The sequence below is a fragment of the Dreissena polymorpha genome, chromosome 5, assembly GCF_020536995.1.
Source record: "Dreissena polymorpha isolate Duluth1 chromosome 5, UMN_Dpol_1.0, whole genome shotgun sequence".
In the NCBI taxonomy this organism is placed as follows: Eukaryota; Metazoa; Mollusca; class Bivalvia; order Myida; family Dreissenidae; genus Dreissena; species Dreissena polymorpha.
This window is the reverse complement of record NC_068359.1, coordinates 32,769,858-32,788,824: the sequence shown is the minus strand read 5'-3', so window position 1 is coordinate 32,788,824 and position 18,967 is coordinate 32,769,858. Positions and strand designations below refer to the sequence as shown.

The 18,967-nt window shown below is 33.1% G+C and overlaps 2 protein-coding genes across 2 annotated transcripts in view; one reads left to right on the top strand and one right to left on the bottom strand.

The window, feature by feature from the left end:
- LOC127881782 (ribitol-5-phosphate xylosyltransferase 1-like) overlaps positions 1–18,967 on the top strand; it is a 55,091-nt gene that overhangs the window by 955 nt on the left and 35,169 nt on the right. Inside the window, exon 2 of the mRNA XM_052429923.1 lies at positions 14,898–15,089. Coding sequence (XP_052285883.1) covers positions 14,898–15,089 — 192 coding nt within the window. The remainder of the gene's footprint in view (positions 1–14,897; positions 15,090–18,967) is intronic.
- LOC127881776 (tRNA (guanine(6)-N2)-methyltransferase THUMP3-like) overlaps positions 1–18,967 on the bottom strand; it is a 38,317-nt gene that overhangs the window by 18,333 nt on the left and 1,017 nt on the right. The window lies entirely within an intron of this gene.

The following is an 18,967-nucleotide window of genomic DNA, read 5'->3' as shown; positions in this document are numbered from 1 at the left end:
TATGATGCAATTTTAAGTTCACTATTGACAACTTATTTTTATTTTCAATTTTATGATTTTTATCTGTATTTTATATCAATTTATATTGAGAACCTAGAATGCTTATACAAAGATACTGAGGTCGGTTTCGTGGGCAGAAACATTACTTCAATGTTATTTTTCATTCAAAATAGGGTCCAGTATTCGGCCCTATTCCCAACGGAAAAAATATGTATTTTTCCTAAATGGGACCTAAAAATTCCCAATTGAAAGCCCTCTCCAATTTTTTTTTTTTAAGATCCCAATATTATGTTTATGCAAAGACCTATAATACACATATATATAGGTCTTTGGTTTATCTCACATCCAGCTATAAAAGTTATTCGGAAAACACTTATTCTCCATGTTGAAGCATTTTTTAGCAAAACAACAACAACACTAATTTCCCAATTTAAGTCAAAACGCCGCAGATTTTCCTAATCCAAAGGGACCTGGCTCCATTCCCAAAATGGTGAAAAAACCTCACTGAAAATGACACCATACTATCTATGACATCGCAATAATGAACTTATTTTTGGTGTATATGTTGTATATAACATATTAACTTTAAATGTCAGTATTGTAAATAATCTATTATTCTGGTTATTATATAGTTGTCTTCTGTTTGGTATGATACAGAAATAGATTGCCATCTGAGGCTATAAATGTTTAGACTAGTTGCACAGTAGAGCATTCATGTCTTGATTTTGTTGGTGGCCATGTGACAGCATGTTTTAAATCTTCGAACTGCATGAAACCAATTTCCCAGTGGGATTGTGAAATAGCTTCACATAGAAACAAGCATCACTTGAAGACAATTCCATTTGCCTTTCTCAAATTGATGTCTCAAAATTTACTTTCTCATTTAAAACTTCACCGATGAAAGATTTTATTTTTTATTGTAAGGGACTTAATTTTAATTTGTTCACTTTTTTGCAAATTACAATTTTAAAAAATTGTCAAAAAATTATTAAAGACTGAATTAATGCAGTATATTATTCTAAAAAGTAAAACCTCTGACTAGGAAACATGCTGAAAAATTAAATATAGGCAATAAACAATATAGTGTTTAAACTACGATAATAATTTTAAAAGTCTGCATGGTCTTATGGTAGAACTGTATCACAGATCTTAGTTCAAGTATTATAAGGTCATATCCCAAGAATGCCATGGTGAGAAAAAGTCCTGTGTTATATCGGGATAAGCAAATGTTTTAACACTTTCCCACTCAGAAGTGAAAATTGCTATGTGCAAACAGCATAAAACCAGAACAGCCTATGAGTAACTCACAGCCTGTTCAGGTTCTATGCTGTTTGCTGCTCATCAGTATCTAAGGGTTACAAATGAAGCCTTTAAAACTTGAATCTAGTAAGAAAGGTCTTTTATTAACCTATTTATGCCTTCTATCCTTCTAAATTGGATCAATTTATTTCCAAAATTAGGGATGTCTAGTATATTTATTTCTATATTTAGAACATTTCTTACAGAAATTCCTTAAAGCAAACAGTGCAGACCCTGATGAGACGCTGCATGATGCGGCGTCTCATCTGGGTCAGTCTACACTGTTTGCCAAGGCCTTTTTTTCTTAACTCTAGGCATAAATGTGTTAAATTGAACTTTCTAAGGGACTTCAAATGTATCAAAATACGTATCTAAGTGGCAAAGGGTAAACTAAAGTTGTATTTGTGGTTTTGAGCACAAGTGGAAAACATTCACAGTCAGCTTGTGACCATTTACTAAAATTCATGGTTTATTTGATCAAACACATTAACTGTAGGAGCTCTTGGGTCTTATCTGCATTATTTCTTTTATTTGAGCATGTAATGAAACCTTTCATTGAAATTCGAAGGTGTATTTATACATGTACAATGCAAACAGTAGACCTTCTACAAATTTTGACCAATACCACAATTGATTTCATTTGATTATTTCAACTATGACGCTGCTGAATGCTGATTCTTTTGTTCGTATTGAATTTATGAGTATTTAAACAGTATTGATGCATTGTTATATCCCTTAAAGGGGCCTTTTCACAGATTTTGGCATTTTTTAAACTTATTCATTAAATGCTTTATATTGATAAATGTAAACATTGGATCGTAAAAGCTCCAGTAAAAAATCAAGAAAAAAATATAAAAAAAGGAAAAGAACATTGCCCGGAGCAGGTTTCGAACCAGTGACCCCTGGAGTCCTGCCAGAGTCCTGAAGTAAAAACGCTTTAGCCTACTGAGCTATTCCACCGAGTACACATTCTTGATGTATTTTATACGTTATATAAGCAATCTTCGTAGTTGCACAAAATTTAACGACAAAAACAGAACTCTCCAAATTATTCAATCGTTTCGCGTTGCAACGCTTTATAATTTTTAGGTTTTAAAATCGTCAAAAGATGCATATAATGGCTATATTAGAGCATGGTTAATGTTCAGTATTACTGTTTCCTCACAAATATCATAACTAAAACGAAAACTTACGAATCTGAAACAACTTTTTTCAATTTTGTCAATTTACCAAAGCGTGAAAAGATCCCTTTAAAGAGGTACTTCATTATTATGCCCCCCCTTCGAAGAAGAGGGGGTATATTGTTTTGCACATGTCGGTCGGTTGGTCCGTCCGTCTAAGTCGGTCCATCCACCAGATGGTTTCTGGATGATATCTCAAGAACGCTTAAGCCTAGTATCATGAAACTTCATAGGTACATTGATCATGACTGGCAGATGACCAATATTGATTTTCAGGTCACTATGTCAAAGGTTAAGGTCACAGTGACTCGAAATAGTTAAATGGTTTCCGAATGATAACTCAAGAATGCTTATGCCTAGGACCATGAAACTTCATAGGAACATTGATCATGACTGGCAGATGACCCCTATTGATTTTCATGTCACAATGTCAAAGGTCAAGGTCACAGTGACTCGAAACAGTAAAATGGTTTCTGGATGTTATCTCAAGAATGCTTACACCTAGGATCATGAAACTATAGGTACATTGATAATGACTAGCAGATGACCCCTATCGATTTTCAGGTCATTAGGACAAAAAGGTCAAGGTCACAGTGACTCGAAATAGTAAAATGGTTTCCGGATGATAACTCAAGAATGCTTACGCCTTTGATCATGAAACTTCATAGGTACATTGATCATGACTGGCAGTCTGGCAGATGACCCCTTTTAATTTTCAGGTCACTAGGTCAAGATCACAGTGACTCGAAACAGTAAAATGGTTTCCTGATGATAACTCAAGAATCATTAGGCCTAGGATCATGAAACTTCATATGTACATTGGTCATGACTGGCAGATGACCCTTATTGATTTTCAGGTCACTAGGTCAAAGGTCAAGGTCACAGTGACAAAAAACGTATTCACACAATGGTTGCAACTACAACTGACAGCCCATATGGTGGGCATGCATGTTTTACAAACAGCCCTTGTTTTGTTGGTAGATTTAATCAGGGATTTCAATAGATTTGGAAAACCAGGATCAATTAACCTTGTGCTTGAAATTGCAGGGGTCAAATAACAAAAATCAGTACATGAATTATAAAACATTTAATTGAGTTTGGAGGGCTTATGTTCAATTTTATATTATAGTAAGTCTTAAAGATAGAAACTTTCATCCGCATATGGTATATACATGTATATTAACTTTTTCCAATGACAGTGTGACTCAAAATTTTTATTACCACAAGTCTTGCACCTTTATATACCGCCGAAAATAAATGACTGTAAATTAGTCTATATGCCTGGCCTCCATAAAACATGGGCTTAAATATTCATTTCACCAGATTTCCCTGTCAGATTTAAAAAAGAAGATCCAAATACGTCATAGTAACAAAACACAAGAAATATTGGGATGAAAGGAGACAGTACAAATACCGGTAGTTGTATCAATTATTAAAATGAAATACCATTTGAGCTGACTACATCGATTCATTTCTTACTTCACCAGGGTGTATAATTTCATTTACAGATAGGACGAACATTTCTGGTATTATCACAGTGTGATAATTATAATAATAAATCATCGGCTCACCTCGGGTTCAATGGAAACCGCACTCAATGACAGAGTCAAATTAAATGGAAGTATAACTTATTCACCCTTTTGCGAGTCGTTAAAATGTGCGTGGCATGATTTGTAATTGCTGGCATCAGCAAAAATATCAACTTTGATGGCTTTTCTTTCGCTGTAAACTTTAGGTATTTAAGTTTTGAACAGTTATATAGTTTGTTTTATCTTAACAAATGTTGCATCCGTTTTATTGGGAGAAATAAAGGGGTTGTCATATTCCAATTGAAGCTGTGGCTCAGTAATCAATAAAATGGTGTTTTAAATGTAATTAGATAACTGCACTCATGTTAAAATACACTGTAAAATATGATTTTATAGTAAATATTTACTCTTGTTTCTGTTTTTAATACTCTGAACAAATTAATTAAGGCCATATTACCAATGCAGCGATATTTTTCCTACTTTATAAAGTACCGGTAAACGGCACTTTCCCAATTACGAAAAAACTACAAATTTCCCAGTTGCTGGCCTAAATTCCCAATTTAAGGTAAAAAAAAAAAAAAAAAAAAATTTTTTTTTTTTTTTGGAAAATGCAACATTTTGTTAGTTTCCCTGAGCAGCTCCATGGTTTGAACCTAGGTAAATATAATATTGACAGCTTGAAAACACTTAGAATCAATTTTAAAGTATTTGGGAGCATAAAATCAAATACACCAATTTCCCAATTTGAGGGTTTCACGACTCGATTTTTCCCAATTTTAAGGTTTTCACGACTCAATTTTTTTCCAATTGGACCGCTCCGGGTACTTTTCCCAATTGGACAAACAAAATCGCTGCAATGACAAAACACTTGTTTGTGGTCTTAAGCATTTGCAGAGGCTCTAAAAGTAAAGTTTAGCCCTTTTGCTTATGACTGTTTTACTGGTTATAATCCACCAAGGTCCTTGAATTTGTCCCACTTGCTCTTAAAGGGGCCTTTTCATGTTTTGGTAAATTAACAAAATTGAAAAAAATGTTTCAGATTTGCAAATTTTCATTTTAGTTATGATAATTGTGATGAAACAGTAATACTGAACATTAACCATGCTCTAAAATATCCATTATATGCATCTTTTGACAATTTTAAACCTGAACATTATATAGCGTTGCAACGCGAAATGATTCAATAATTTGGAGCGTTCTATTGTTATATTTTGTTACACTACGAAGATTGCCTATATAAAGTATAAAATACTTAATTCATTGTATGGGAACAGATGGCCGAGCGATCCCCCTGCAAAATGTTGTTCTGCAGTTCATGAATAATTCGTGAACAGTTCATGAACTGTTCGCGAACTGAGTTCATGAATTGTTCACGAATAGTTCGTGAACAGAAAATGAGCCACATCTGTGAAAAGTTCTTGAGATTTTAGTTCATGAACTGTTCATGAACACTAATGGCATGAAGTGTTCATGAAATATTCTTGAAACCTAATGGCATGAAATGTTCATGAACTATTCTTGAACCCTTATGGTATGAAGTGTTCATGAACTATTCTTGAACCCGTGTGGCATGAAGTGTTCATGAACTATTCTTGAACCATTATGGCATGAAATGTTCATGAACTATTCATGAACATCAATGGCATGAAGTGTTCTTGAACAGTTCATGAACAACACAATTCTTGAAAAATTCTTCAGGGTTTTGCTGTTCACGAACAGTTCATGAACATTTTCCTTCTATTTTTCAATGGCTCATTTTCTGTTCACGAACTGTAAGTGAATAGTTCATGAACCATAGTTCTTCAAGAGTTCATGAACTGAGGTGGCATGAAGTGTTCATGAACTATTCATGAACAAGAATTTGTCAATTTATGCAAAGGTTATCATAAGTGTTACTAAAGCTCAACAAACAGGTCAGGGTAAGAAGAAACAAGTCTTGTATTAGCACTTAACATATTGATAGCAACATATAACAATAATTTAAATATAACACTAATAACTGAGATACAAGTGCTTTGATAATACTCTTTCAATTTCATAATACAACTTTGCACTATATGTTCATGAATAATTCATGTATTGAAAAGATTATGAATAGTCTCATTTTCAGTTCAAGAATCATTTACTTATCAATGGTTTCCCTGAAATGGTTACACTTACAGTGCCAAAGAACTTGAAATGGAACCAATGGCTGATCAGTTCAGCCGGTAATTTATTAAAGACTTACATTTTCAAATATAACATAAACCATGTGCCTTCCGTTTCAACTTCCTGTGCACACAATATTCTTTCTTTGTAAAAACAGCAATGCAATGTACATTGAGTTCTTGATATCATCTTAAACTGTTCTTGAAATAAGATGTCCTTAAAACGTTCTTAAACTTGTCTTTTAAGTCTTCCAAGAACAATGACAGATCCTTTTTAGAACATATTGGATTCTTAAAAAGTCCATCATACGTTCAAAAACATTGTGTAGACCTGTTTAAGAACATAAGAAGGAAACATGTTGTTCAAAAAAGTTCTTAAAGTGTTCAAGAATAGTTTAAGAATAATTCAAGAACAGGAAAAGTCCTTAAAAAGTTATTGAAGTGTTCCTGAAGGCAGTTCTTAAACAGTTCTTGTACAAATGTTCTTAAAATTCTCTAGAACAGGTCAAGAACTCTAACTTACAGTGGTGAAAGTACTATGCATATTCATACTAACTTCACAGGTTTCACAAATCTACAAGATTTGTATGCTAGACATTTCAATATTACTTTCAAAAATATGTATGAAACATCTAGCACAAAGGAATTCATGAATTATTCATGATGGATCCTTAAAGTCTGTCTCAGAAAAGTCATTAGAAATACTTGTGCATGAAATGTTCATCACTAAGTATTTATGGTTAGATGAAGAACTGTTCATGAACTTTGAAATGTTCAACAATAATTCATAAACAGTTCATGAACATGTCTTAAGAACAGTTCATGTCCAAAAGTTCATGAACCAAGCTCAGGAACTTTTTCAGAACCGTTCATGAACAGTTCTTGATTGGCTTGAAGTGTTCATGAAATCATGAACAACATTTCGCCGGGGTCTAAGCGTTAGACTTTTACTCCAGGGATCAGTGTTTCGTGCCCAGCTGAGGGTCACTTTTTTTCTTCTTTTTTTTATTCTTGTTTTTTTACTGGAGCTTTTTAGATCCAATGTTTACATTTATCAATATAAATCATTTATTGACAAACTTCAGTACATGCCAAAAACTGTGAAAAGTTCCCTTAAATAGTCGAGTCACCATATAGTGTATTTCCCAAGAGGGCAAAGGGGCATGGCGCATTACTTTCAAAAAGGGTATTTAAGCACGCAGTTTATGCAAAAAAGGGCAAAAATGTTCTGTGAATACCTGAATTAGCGAGAAACATGTAATCGCATAAGAGGCAGTTGTGGAAAAAAATATAAACAAGCACATTTAATGGTAGTTGATGTATTTAACTTACTTTGATGTATATTAATATGTTAACCTTACAATGTACATTTAAGATCCATGCTGTTTCAATAAACTGTTCAGCATGACAAACATAATAAAGCAATATATGCATATGAATCTGATCATACACAGATCCACTAACATATAAATGAAGCCACGTTTGCCTTATCCCATTTTCTAAAGATAATCTTGTTAGATGTTTAACATTGCGAGTAAATTTATCGCTAACAATATGCAAACACTTGTTTCCATGACATACATCCACTGAGTAGATTACAAATAAATATGTTGTTGCTATATAAAACATTTTTATGCATTGTTGATTATTACAGACATTTCATTAATTCCTTCTAAATGTAAAATCTCCATCGTTAATTCGATCATTTACGACGTTATTTGCCATTTTTGCAGAGTCACAATTTAATTCTGTATAGTCCGCCATGTTGTTAAAATGGCAAATGATGTTAGCGATAGGTGCGCATAGCAACGTAAAATCGTATAATACGTCCGCCTAATACGGGATTCGCATTTTGTTTAATTAGTATAACTGAATTATGCATGAAATGCACAATTGCCAGGAGAATAACATCGATTTTTTCATCAAAAGTCTCCGAATTAACAGTCAACGATTTTATCGTGGAGGAGTTCACCTTACCGTCCGATGAGTGCGCTTGGTATAACATAGCCTCTGGCATTATCAATTGAAACTGACACAGGGTTATTCAAGCATGACTAATTCACAACCGCGCGAATCTTCGCTGCCTTGGGGCCATAATCTGATACTAGTCGGCTAAGAAGTTTGGTCAAGGGGCAATTAAGATGTTATCAATAAGGGCGGAAAACAGCGGGTACTCATGAAAGGGCAGGGAGGCGGCCTTTGGAAAGGGCAGCGTGGCGCTAAATGGCTTTGAAAGGGGGCAGCGTGGCGCTACAAGAAAAGGGCATGGCGCCGCGCCACACTAAAACGGCCTGGAAAAAACACTACCATAACAATGCTCCAGCTAGGGTTTGAAAAGGGCAGGCAGGGGGGCTATTTTGTCAAAAAGGCACTTTCGAGCGCGCAGTATTTGTCAAAGGGGCACTTTCGAGCAGGCGGTCGTATCTGGAATGCTTTCTGTTGCATATTAATTTTTATATTATTAATAATTATTAGAATACATTATTTCCATTATTATTAAACCATACAAATAAAATGTCTTTAATGAGGAATTGATTAAAAACACATGATCTAATATAAGATTTATAAATAATAATATGTATAAATTTTTTTTTTTTAATTTTTATTATTAATTAAAAGGCAGGGTGGGGCCTTGGATGGGCAGGGCTGAGCTTCCAAAGGCATGGTTGGGCGCCCTTCCATTTAGGCCTAACTGGAACACTGCGATAAGAAGTGCTAGTACTACAGGTTGTCAAGAATAACGTACAAGAATAACAAATGCTGGTAATAATAGACAACGTTTAAATACATACATTAAACATTTAAAAGATGTTCTAAATTTTAGATAAAATAAACATTATAAGAGATCTTTGAAACCAAAGACAATAATGACAGTTTTTACTTTGTGTCTACAATATCATTATTGTCTCATTTGTCAGCAATTGAGTTCTCTGGTAATATCTATCACTTGTGCAGTTACGGGTTTTGTGCGTGCAGGTCATACGTCTGTTCTGTGCTCTCAACAGCTGTCTTGTTTGCACATAATAGCTATCATGTTTGAAAAGATTCTGAGTCCTTGATGCGACAACTGGTGTGAACACTTGCTTATTTTGTGTGCATGCAACAGCTATCAAGTGTTGTAAGAGCTAGCGAGTGTTGTAATAGCTATCAAGTGCTGTATGAGCTATTAAGTGTTGTAAGAGCTACATCTATCAACTGTTGTAAGACCTATCAACTGATGTTAGAGCTATCAAGTGTTGTAAGACCTATCAACTGTTGTAAGAGCTAGCTCGTGTTGTAATAGCTATCAAGTGCTATACGAGCTATCAAGTGTTGTAAGAGCTATCAAGTGTTGCAATAGCTATCAAGTGCTATACGAGCTATCAAGTGTTGTAAGAGCTATCGCCCATGAACATAACATCCAACTCCTGCATTTAAAATAGCACACATGTGTGAATGTTATAGCTATTGTATGTGCACAATAGTTATATCTTGTGCATGAAATAGCAATATTCAGCCACTGCGCAGGTAATATTGTCTGAGATCTTTATTTGTCCACATAATAGCTATGTTAGTGCATAAAATAGCTTTTTCATGTGCAGATATTACTACTTTTTATAATAGCTATGGTGTGTGCATGTAATCACTTGTTCACTTTATATCTATCACAAGCGCACATAATAGCTAATTGCCTGCACATTTGAAGGCTATAGTGAGTATCATCTGAGCGTGTAATAGCTAGGTATCACATTTGCATATGATAGCTGTTGCCTACATTATGTTAAATAGTTATCAGCTGTGCACATAATTTTTGTTGTTTGGCATGTACATGTAATAGCTATTATCTGTGGAAATAATAACTACTACCTGCATACATAATTAGCTCGCATAGGCACTCAATATATTCGCATGCATACAGTTGTAACGTCAGAGATGTTTTGTTGTTTCCCTATATGGAAAAGTACCGGTACCAGCCCAATTGGGAAAAATAAGCGTGAAAAAAATGAAATTGGGAAAATTTGCGATGTGAAGTCTTTAGATTTGGAAATACATGTAAGTGGTGTATTTTATTTGTTTCTAACAAATACTTAAAAATGGATAACTAAGTATTGTCAAGTTGTCAATATTTACTTATGTTCAAGCCATAGAGCTGTATAGGAAAATTAATTAAATGCATTTATAAAAAATATTTTTTTATTTTTGTTTAACCTTCAATTTGGATTTTTTTTGACGGCCATTTTTTTTCCCATTGGAAAAGTGCCATTTTCCGGTACTTTATAAAGAAGGAAAAAAATCGCTGAACTATCATCTAGGTATGTTATACCGTGCGATAATACATGTTAAAATTATTTAGTGCGCATGTAACAGATAATTCTTCATAAATATTTTCTATGTCTCTTTTTGTACGAAAAAATTATCCTGAAGTGTAAACTAGTATTAATGTGTTCATACATGCCATATGTCCCGGATTGTCCGGGATTGTCCCGGAAATGAACATGTCCCGCAGTCCCGGAAATCTGTCAAATGTCCCAGATATTGTAAAATCCATTTATACATGTACTTTATCTTAGGCTTAACTGCTCCGCGAATCTGTGTTCCCACAAAAACAACACACAAACAATGTGTATCTTTTATCGTCTTTAAGATTATTAATTATTAAAACAATAACTGTAAGTTGTCTGTAACGTATACTAATGAAACAAAATGCGAATCGCCTATTAGGCGGATAATATTATTGTATGATTTTACGTTGCTAGGCGCACCTGCCGCTTACATCATTTCAACAAGATGGCGGACTTTAAAGAAAATATATTTTGACTCAGAAAATATGGCAAATAAAGATCGAATTAACAATGGAGATCATACACTTAGAAAAGATTAATGAAATGCCTGTGATAATCAACAATGCATAAAATCGTTTTAGATGCTAACAACATATTTATTAGTAATGTACTCAATTTACGATATAAAAAATGCGTACCAACAATGCATATATGTCTATAAGCTCTATATATATCACTATATGTATACATGTCCCGGAAAATCGGCAAATATCCCGGAAAATTGAGCTCAATGTCCCGGAATTGGTCTGAAAATTTATGGCATGTATGATGTATTGCATTTAAAAAAAGTTAACATGGCAAAGAAATAATTTCTGACTGCACAAAACAAAAAAAGCTATGAATGTGTCCAGAAACTTTGAATCTTGAATCCAGCCAAGATGTTTCTCCCTTTTCAACTTTACAGTGTCTGCATCTGATTACATGCAGTGATTTTTTTTGCTTTTATTTGTTACAGCCTGTGCCATTTAAATTGGGAAAATTAGCGCGATAAACCGTGAAATTGGGAAAAATAGCGCGATAAACCATGAAATTGGGAAAAATTAAGAATTATAAATATGAGTATAAGTAACAAAATTAATATTGTTTTTAAGTGCATGTTCAGGGGGTTTTCTAGCCATTTTGAGAAAAGGAGTCTGGTGAAATTGGGATTTTTTTTCTAATCAATAAAAGTGGCAAATTTGGGAATTATCGACAAAAAGGACTAAATTAAGGGTATATAGTTTGTAAGATGTTTAAAAAAAATAAAGTTGAAATCTAGATTTAAGAAATAATAAGACACTTATTTTTTTTTTTATTTTTTTTTTTTTTTTTTTTGGGGGGGGGGGAAATTTTGGTCAGATTTTTGGGAAAAAACGTGGAATTTTGCGATTGGGAAGCAGCCGAAATTCGGCGGTAATTTTGAGCAAAAAAATCACTGACATGACACTTGTTGAACCCCATACCAGCTACCAACACTGTTTCAGTAAATTCAGCAATTTCAGTAAACCCAATAAAATTCAGACTGGCTTAAATGCTGATAAGACTGATCAAATATTATGCAACCAGTCTGATATGGCGATGACATTATTGTCCAAACAGTCAATTGGCTAATCAGAATCCTTGATATAGTCTGGTCTGCTTTGTTTCTGTTTATGGTAATGAATCTCTAGGTTAATTATGCAAGATAAGACCATGTGATGAATCTTTGTTCAAACACGCTTAAGTTAAAATTGACTGTGGTCGGTTTATTAGTGGTTATGAATGTTAAGTATTTCACGGCTACTTTCCACTCTCCAATTCCTGGAAACATTCAAAAGTGTTAGATTCCATATCTATATGGACTACCTTATTTACATGTATCTATTTTACAAGTGCCTTCATTTTAATGCCCCAACAATTGATATTTTTGTCGTCCTTTTGTACTCAAGGACAAAATAAAAGATGATTAATGAAGTAATTTGTAACAAAAATATTGGCTACAAAAGAACTTGTCTGAAGAACAGAATTGACCACGTTGGGGTCTGTTTAGTCATCCCATAGGTTGAAATAAATGTGTGGGTTTTACATTTTGGATGTTTTTATATGGTCAACTTTTGGACCAAAATTTAGCCTCATTTACAATGTCAAAAAGTATATATTTCTCACAAGCAATTGCCTAGTGAAATTCCTAATTAAAGGATTCAATTTTTTTTTTTCCAAATAAAATGCAGCAACATTTGGTACAAATTCCTATTGGGCTCTATAGGTTGAATATTATAGAAAAAATACCTCTCAATGTTCAAGTATTTGTTAGCAAAAAAAAACAACACTAACATCAATTTTATTCAAACTATGCCCACTCTCAAAATAGTTACAAAAACAAGGCATGCAAATATGTATGACATTTTGTTATAAGAGATGATTGTTGTTTTTTTTATAATACATGTTTACACACTTTTAATGTTTAATGCCAAGTATTTTGTTTTCAAAAAGATTATTTGTATATTTAATATTGAAGTCATTGTTAGATACATGTAGTTCATTTATGAAGTTCGGTTCAGAATCATAAATACAAAACTAGTTTTAATCAAATTAATGTGTGTATGTTTTCAATCAATTGCTATATTTTTTCTTGTATGTGTGCAGTGTTTTGACTTCAATTTTGAAGTGTTTGCCAAGCATGCTGAAATAATTATTATATTGTGTAACAATTTAAACACAATTTCCTTCAAATGTGATTTTCAGCTGTTCCATTGTATTGTATTTTCATCTATTCAACTTGTTTTCATTGTGTCTGCAATATCTGCAGATTAACTTTCTTTGAAGTTAATTGAAGAATAAAGAATAAAAGTATTTAGATATTGTTTACAATATCAGGATTAAGTTACCTGCTTATAATACAAGTTAGTTCCTGTCTGTTGATGACACATATTTGAAGTACTAAACCCTTGTATTTGTTTGAAATGATGAAGTATAAAGCAATAAAGAATTTTCTGTGTGGTTTTCATAAAAAAGCAATGAGGTGCCCCTATAATTAAGCTTACTGCTTTATAACTCTTGAAAGTGTATCGCTTATTGTGCATGCATTATTTGTTGGAATGATTTTTATTTTCATCAAACACCCATGTGGGATGAATGTGTGGCTTTGTGTTCAGAAGTTTAGCAATAATTCAATAAAACCAATAGGATCTATTTAAAAGTAAATAAAGTTAAGTCCAAACTATTTTTATGAACTGCAATTCCAAGAATGATAAACACTTTTACAGGCAACACACTTAACCCCAGTTTGTGTTTGTTTATTTATTTATTTTCAGTTTAAGAAAAGGCTTTGACAACACAGAACAAATTTGATAAATAAACTAAGTGTGATTTCGGTCCATGGATCAGTGTTTTTTATTACCATTAAAAATATATACTTTTTTTCATTGTATCCGGCCCAAATTTGAACAAAAAAAAACACTGTAGGTCACCGTGCACGTGTTCATGCATATTTGTATGTGTCCATCCAGCAAATATTTGGAGACAAGTAATAATTTATAGAATGTTTTTTGTACTATGGTCTTATTTCTATTCTTTCTGGAACCAATAATTATAATGCTGTCAGTTGAAGTTATTATAACAATTTTTGTTTTTGTTAGTGCTGTGGTAGGTGACCGTGCTTCTCACTTAGGTGCTCCGGGTACAATCCACACTCCCTGTGCATGCAGGTTTGGTTGGTGGTCACTTGTATAGATACTGTGGTGGAGGGGTTTCCTTTGGGTAATTGGGCCACCCTCCCCAAAACAAGATAACATCAAAATTTCATTTTAAAATATAAATACATGTAGTAGGAAATTGCAGCTGTAATTTGAACATTACTCCCAGCTTCTGTTAGTCTAGTAAGTTATTGAGGTAGGAGTGCTGGGACACACTCCAGGTCTTCTTATAATGCAGCCTAAGACGCGGAGGGACCTTTTAAACTCAAACATAGATATATAATTATACACATGTTATTATGACCAATTATGCTCTTCATTTAAGCCTAAAATTTTGGTGCCCATATGTTTATAGAACAATATTTTTTTTGGATACATGATAATCTCCAATAATTTTCTGAAGACAAAAAAATACTTACGCTCCAGTGTACATGTGTACATGCATATGCATCAGATTCAGAACTCGGAATCATTGTTAATTGCCCAATGAACTGATTTATATACCTGTATCTAGGTTCGCGTTGTTTGTTTAAAAAAATCTGATTTAGAAGCCAAAAATTCGTGTAAATTAGATTGTTAGCTCAGAAAATTTAAAAAACGGATTTATTTAAAAATAATTTAATACATTTTAGTAGCCAGTTTGAGTATTAAGTAGCCAGTTAGAAATTTAAGGAGAAATTGGCTATTTTGACTTTTGGGCACGCCTACATAGTAGGCTGTATTAAGAGGTGACAAGTGTCTCATAATTTTATGATATTGTTTCTAGAATTGGCCACAGAGGATCGTGCTTGGAACCCCTGGGGCGAGGAGTTTGATGATGAAGAGATAGTACCTTCCTACCACGAGCCTCCAAAGATCTCCTGGAACTTGGAGCCGGGGAGGTCACCCTCGCAGAACAAAGCAGAGAATGCCAGCAGTAGAATCTTCAATGTGGAGGTGTGGGGAAAGGCAGCCATTGGTAGGTGGTTAGTTTACACTGAATCTAATACCCATAGTGTTCCATAATGAAAAGGCAAACACTTTTAAGGCATTTTTCCTGCCTTTTCTTTTCATCAGTGAAAGCGTAGTATCAATAATATGTCTTCTTGAGAAAAATGGCAATACAAAAGGTATGGACTTATGAGGGATACCAAATGAGTTATTGGAATGTAACCTGCATTACTAGGTGCACTAACTAAGCATGGCTGGTAGAGGAAAAGCCTTGAAAATGCAATTGTAATTGCCAAAAGAAGTAATGAAAAGAATGGTTCTTATAAATTTGATTAAACAATAATTAGTGTGAAACTGTTGTATATGATAAATGTTTTAATATTATATACTGTACTTTGTGTAGTTTAAAGCTTCATCCTCAGTTGCGTAATACTTTCTTTTAAAAGGGTACAGTATGACAATCATTTCCTGCCTTAACACAGAGATAAGCTTATAAGCTATTATGGTGGGGGATGAAATTAATGTTGTTTTAATCTTTATTTTATCTTGATAACATTCATTCTGTATTTTGTACTTCCGAACTACGCTGTACACTGAAGTTTGTACTTAATCAAATTAAACAAACTGTTCTTTAAAAAAAGTGCTTTAGGCCCTATATTTCATTTTTATGGCTTTGTGGCTTTTCCTGTCTTATTCATCTAGTGTGATAAACTTGCCATCTCATTTTCTACAAGGCAAGCTTTATTAACTTAATTGACTTTTATTGCTATTTATGCAACGTTGACTGAATAATGGGATAATCTTGCATATGATTATGCTGATTTTTCGTGTTACTTGATGATCTCAGTTTAAAGTCAGTGCTTTAAACCAGTTCACCTTTTTATAACATAATAATTGTATTAGTAATTTTTATGGCTTTATTAGTTTGCTTTTGGAGACATGTTCTCAGGGAAATTGGACACTTGTCTTCACTGATAACAATGTTGTATACATGAAATGTTGTAATAATGTTTAAGGTATGCATGACAACACTTGTTACTTGATAATTGTAAAAAAAAATGTAAAAATCAGCCTGTGAAAATTCTTTGAAAGTAAATCAGTTAATTCCTTTATTATCGGAGACTTAATAAAAAATTAAAATATACTTTCTTACAAATTTTTATGGCTCATATTTCTAATTGTGATAATATCATTATTATTTTGTACACATTTTAAAGCAGATGTTATGTATGCATATCTGATGTCTTTGCCCTAAACAAGAAACACACATTTCTTATTCAAATTCACATTCACATTTTTTGATCATCCATCATTTTTTCGTAATGAGTTTTATTATTAACATTTTGCTTGAAATTCAGTTATAGTTTATAATTTGTCATCATTAGATGAGAAAGTCTGCCCAAAAAGATAAAGTTGAATTTTAATAAGAATACTGACAAATACTCTCACCGCGGGATAATAGGATTGAAGGCAAAAAACGACTATTGATGAGAAAAGGAATACAAGAATAACCAAAATCAGATTATATTCAATCTTTTGATGAAAATAGATGTGATTATTTACAGCAACACTTTTCTTCTTTTTAATTGGGTCTCTTTTAAAATCAAGATAAAATTGAGAGATTATTTTTTGTTAGAGCTCAGGCCACATTTACTTAAAACAATTAAATCTGGTCCACATATGAATTATTTAATTGATTACTTACTATTGCTTTTCAGTTGATGGGTGTTGTAAAAAAGGGTTTTATATTGTTTAGTTCAAATATAAATCTCTGTTAAAGCCACACACCTTAAAATGAAAAACATGGCATAGTAAATTTAAGTATAAATAAGAATCATATTTTATCTATGCCAATTATAATATATCTGATGGTAACAAGGTAGAACTCATTCTCTTTTGCGCTTTAAAACTTTAAACTAATCGCGTTTGTCGAAATGGACGTATACGTCTTGAAATCCTACTTTCTGTTTTAAAAGCGGTACCGTTTGAAATATAATAAATTACACGCTAACTAGGCTATAGATTTAATTTGATATATCTCCATTAGAATATATCTGGTGGTTCCAAGGTAGAAATCCGTCTTTTTGCACTTTAAAACTTAAAAATAATCGCGTTTGTCGAAATGTACGTATATGTATAGAAATCCTACTTTCGGTTTTAAATTAAAAAAAATATATAAATTACATGCTAATAAGGCTATATATTTAATGGCAAATTTGCACACTTTCAAATGGTATCTATATGTATAGATTAGCATGTACTTCATTTCAAGATGTGTGGCTTTAAAGCTTGTAGTATTTTAAAAATGAAACAATTGCATACTTTTCTGGCTATGTAAATATAGTTACAGTTAACTTAACCTAATCCTGTTGAAACAGACTTGAGGATTTTGGAGAACTGAGGTCCAGAGCTTTATCCTTATAAGCTCATTTTTAAACTTGATTAAAATGTATTTTCATCCCTAATTGCTATTTCATTTTGCAATGTTTGCCATGTTAATTTGTTCAGATATTTTCTAGGTAATACACTTTTAATAGTATGTCATTCTGGATGTATGTATCTAAGCAACATTCAATCTCATCAATGATGAAAGTTTTAGATTTTGTCATAAGCCATTATGATCTTCAGCCGAGTTATTCCATTTTCATCATAGACAAAATATATGCTTGGACATTTTTAACGCTTCGCCACTTAGATATGTATTTTGACGCATTTGTGGTCCCTTGGAAAATTAAATTTAATTAAATACCTTTCTTACTAGATTCAAGTTTTAAAGGCTTCATTTCCAACCCTAAGATACTGCATGATTAGCAGCAAACAGCATAAAACCTGAACAGACTGGGAGTTACTCGCAGGCTGTACTGGTTTTATGCTGTTTGCACATGGCCATTTTCACTTTGCTTTTGAGGGGGAAAGGGTTACATTTGATTCACTAAACTGATTGCAAACAAAATTTATTTATTCGATTCTCATATGTCTGATGGTTACTTATTTTTTATTCTTATGATAAAGGAAGATTTTGACACATCAGAACCTTGGATATGGCAATATTATCTATGATGAAATGGTACTAATCTTCATATTTCATCCTGGCATGTCTGTCTTACATGTATATTGGGATGTCTGCTTGATTGGTTGCTATGGTTACATGTGGATTACCCAATCTGGTGTCTGCTTGAAACAAAACTATCTAAAATTCTTGTCATTTCATTACTTTGTTCTGTCAACAGAGTGTTATTGCATCAATATCACATTTAGGGTAGATCTAACATGTTTTTTGTGCTCAAGGTCTTCTCAAAGTGAAATTGTATAGAAAACTAAATTTACATGGTTTTGCCTCAATTTTTTCGGCGTAAGCTGCATAAGCCAGCTTTTCACCTTAGCCTGACCTTTGTAAGTGTCCAATAAAATTCCAATAAAATTTCCCGCGGCTAGGTACAAATGAATACACTTCATTTATTCCATTGGCTGATTTGAGTATACCACCAGAACATTGGAAACAATGGAACATTGGAAACGCGTCTTTGTAACACTGTTTTACTGTATGAAACAATTTTATCTCGAATGAAAAGGCTTAATAGATAGAACAGTTTTACACTCAATTCTCGACATCAATACAGTTTGTGCGTACACCTTTTATTGTCAGAGTATTACCAGCGCAAGAGCGTTTATACTTAAAAGGCTATGTTCTCATATTTAGTACTTACTTCCTTATTCCTGTCAACATGTTAACATGTAAAAGTATAAAGAGCAATGGAAGCGAGGCCTCACTTTAAACAATTGCATTTCAACCCGCGAGGTATATCGGGTCAATTCGCGGACATTCAGAGTTTATATACAGGTCATCACCGGAGTTGGCGGCCAGTAAAATAATCGTTATATAATAAAGACGCTATCCGTGAACTA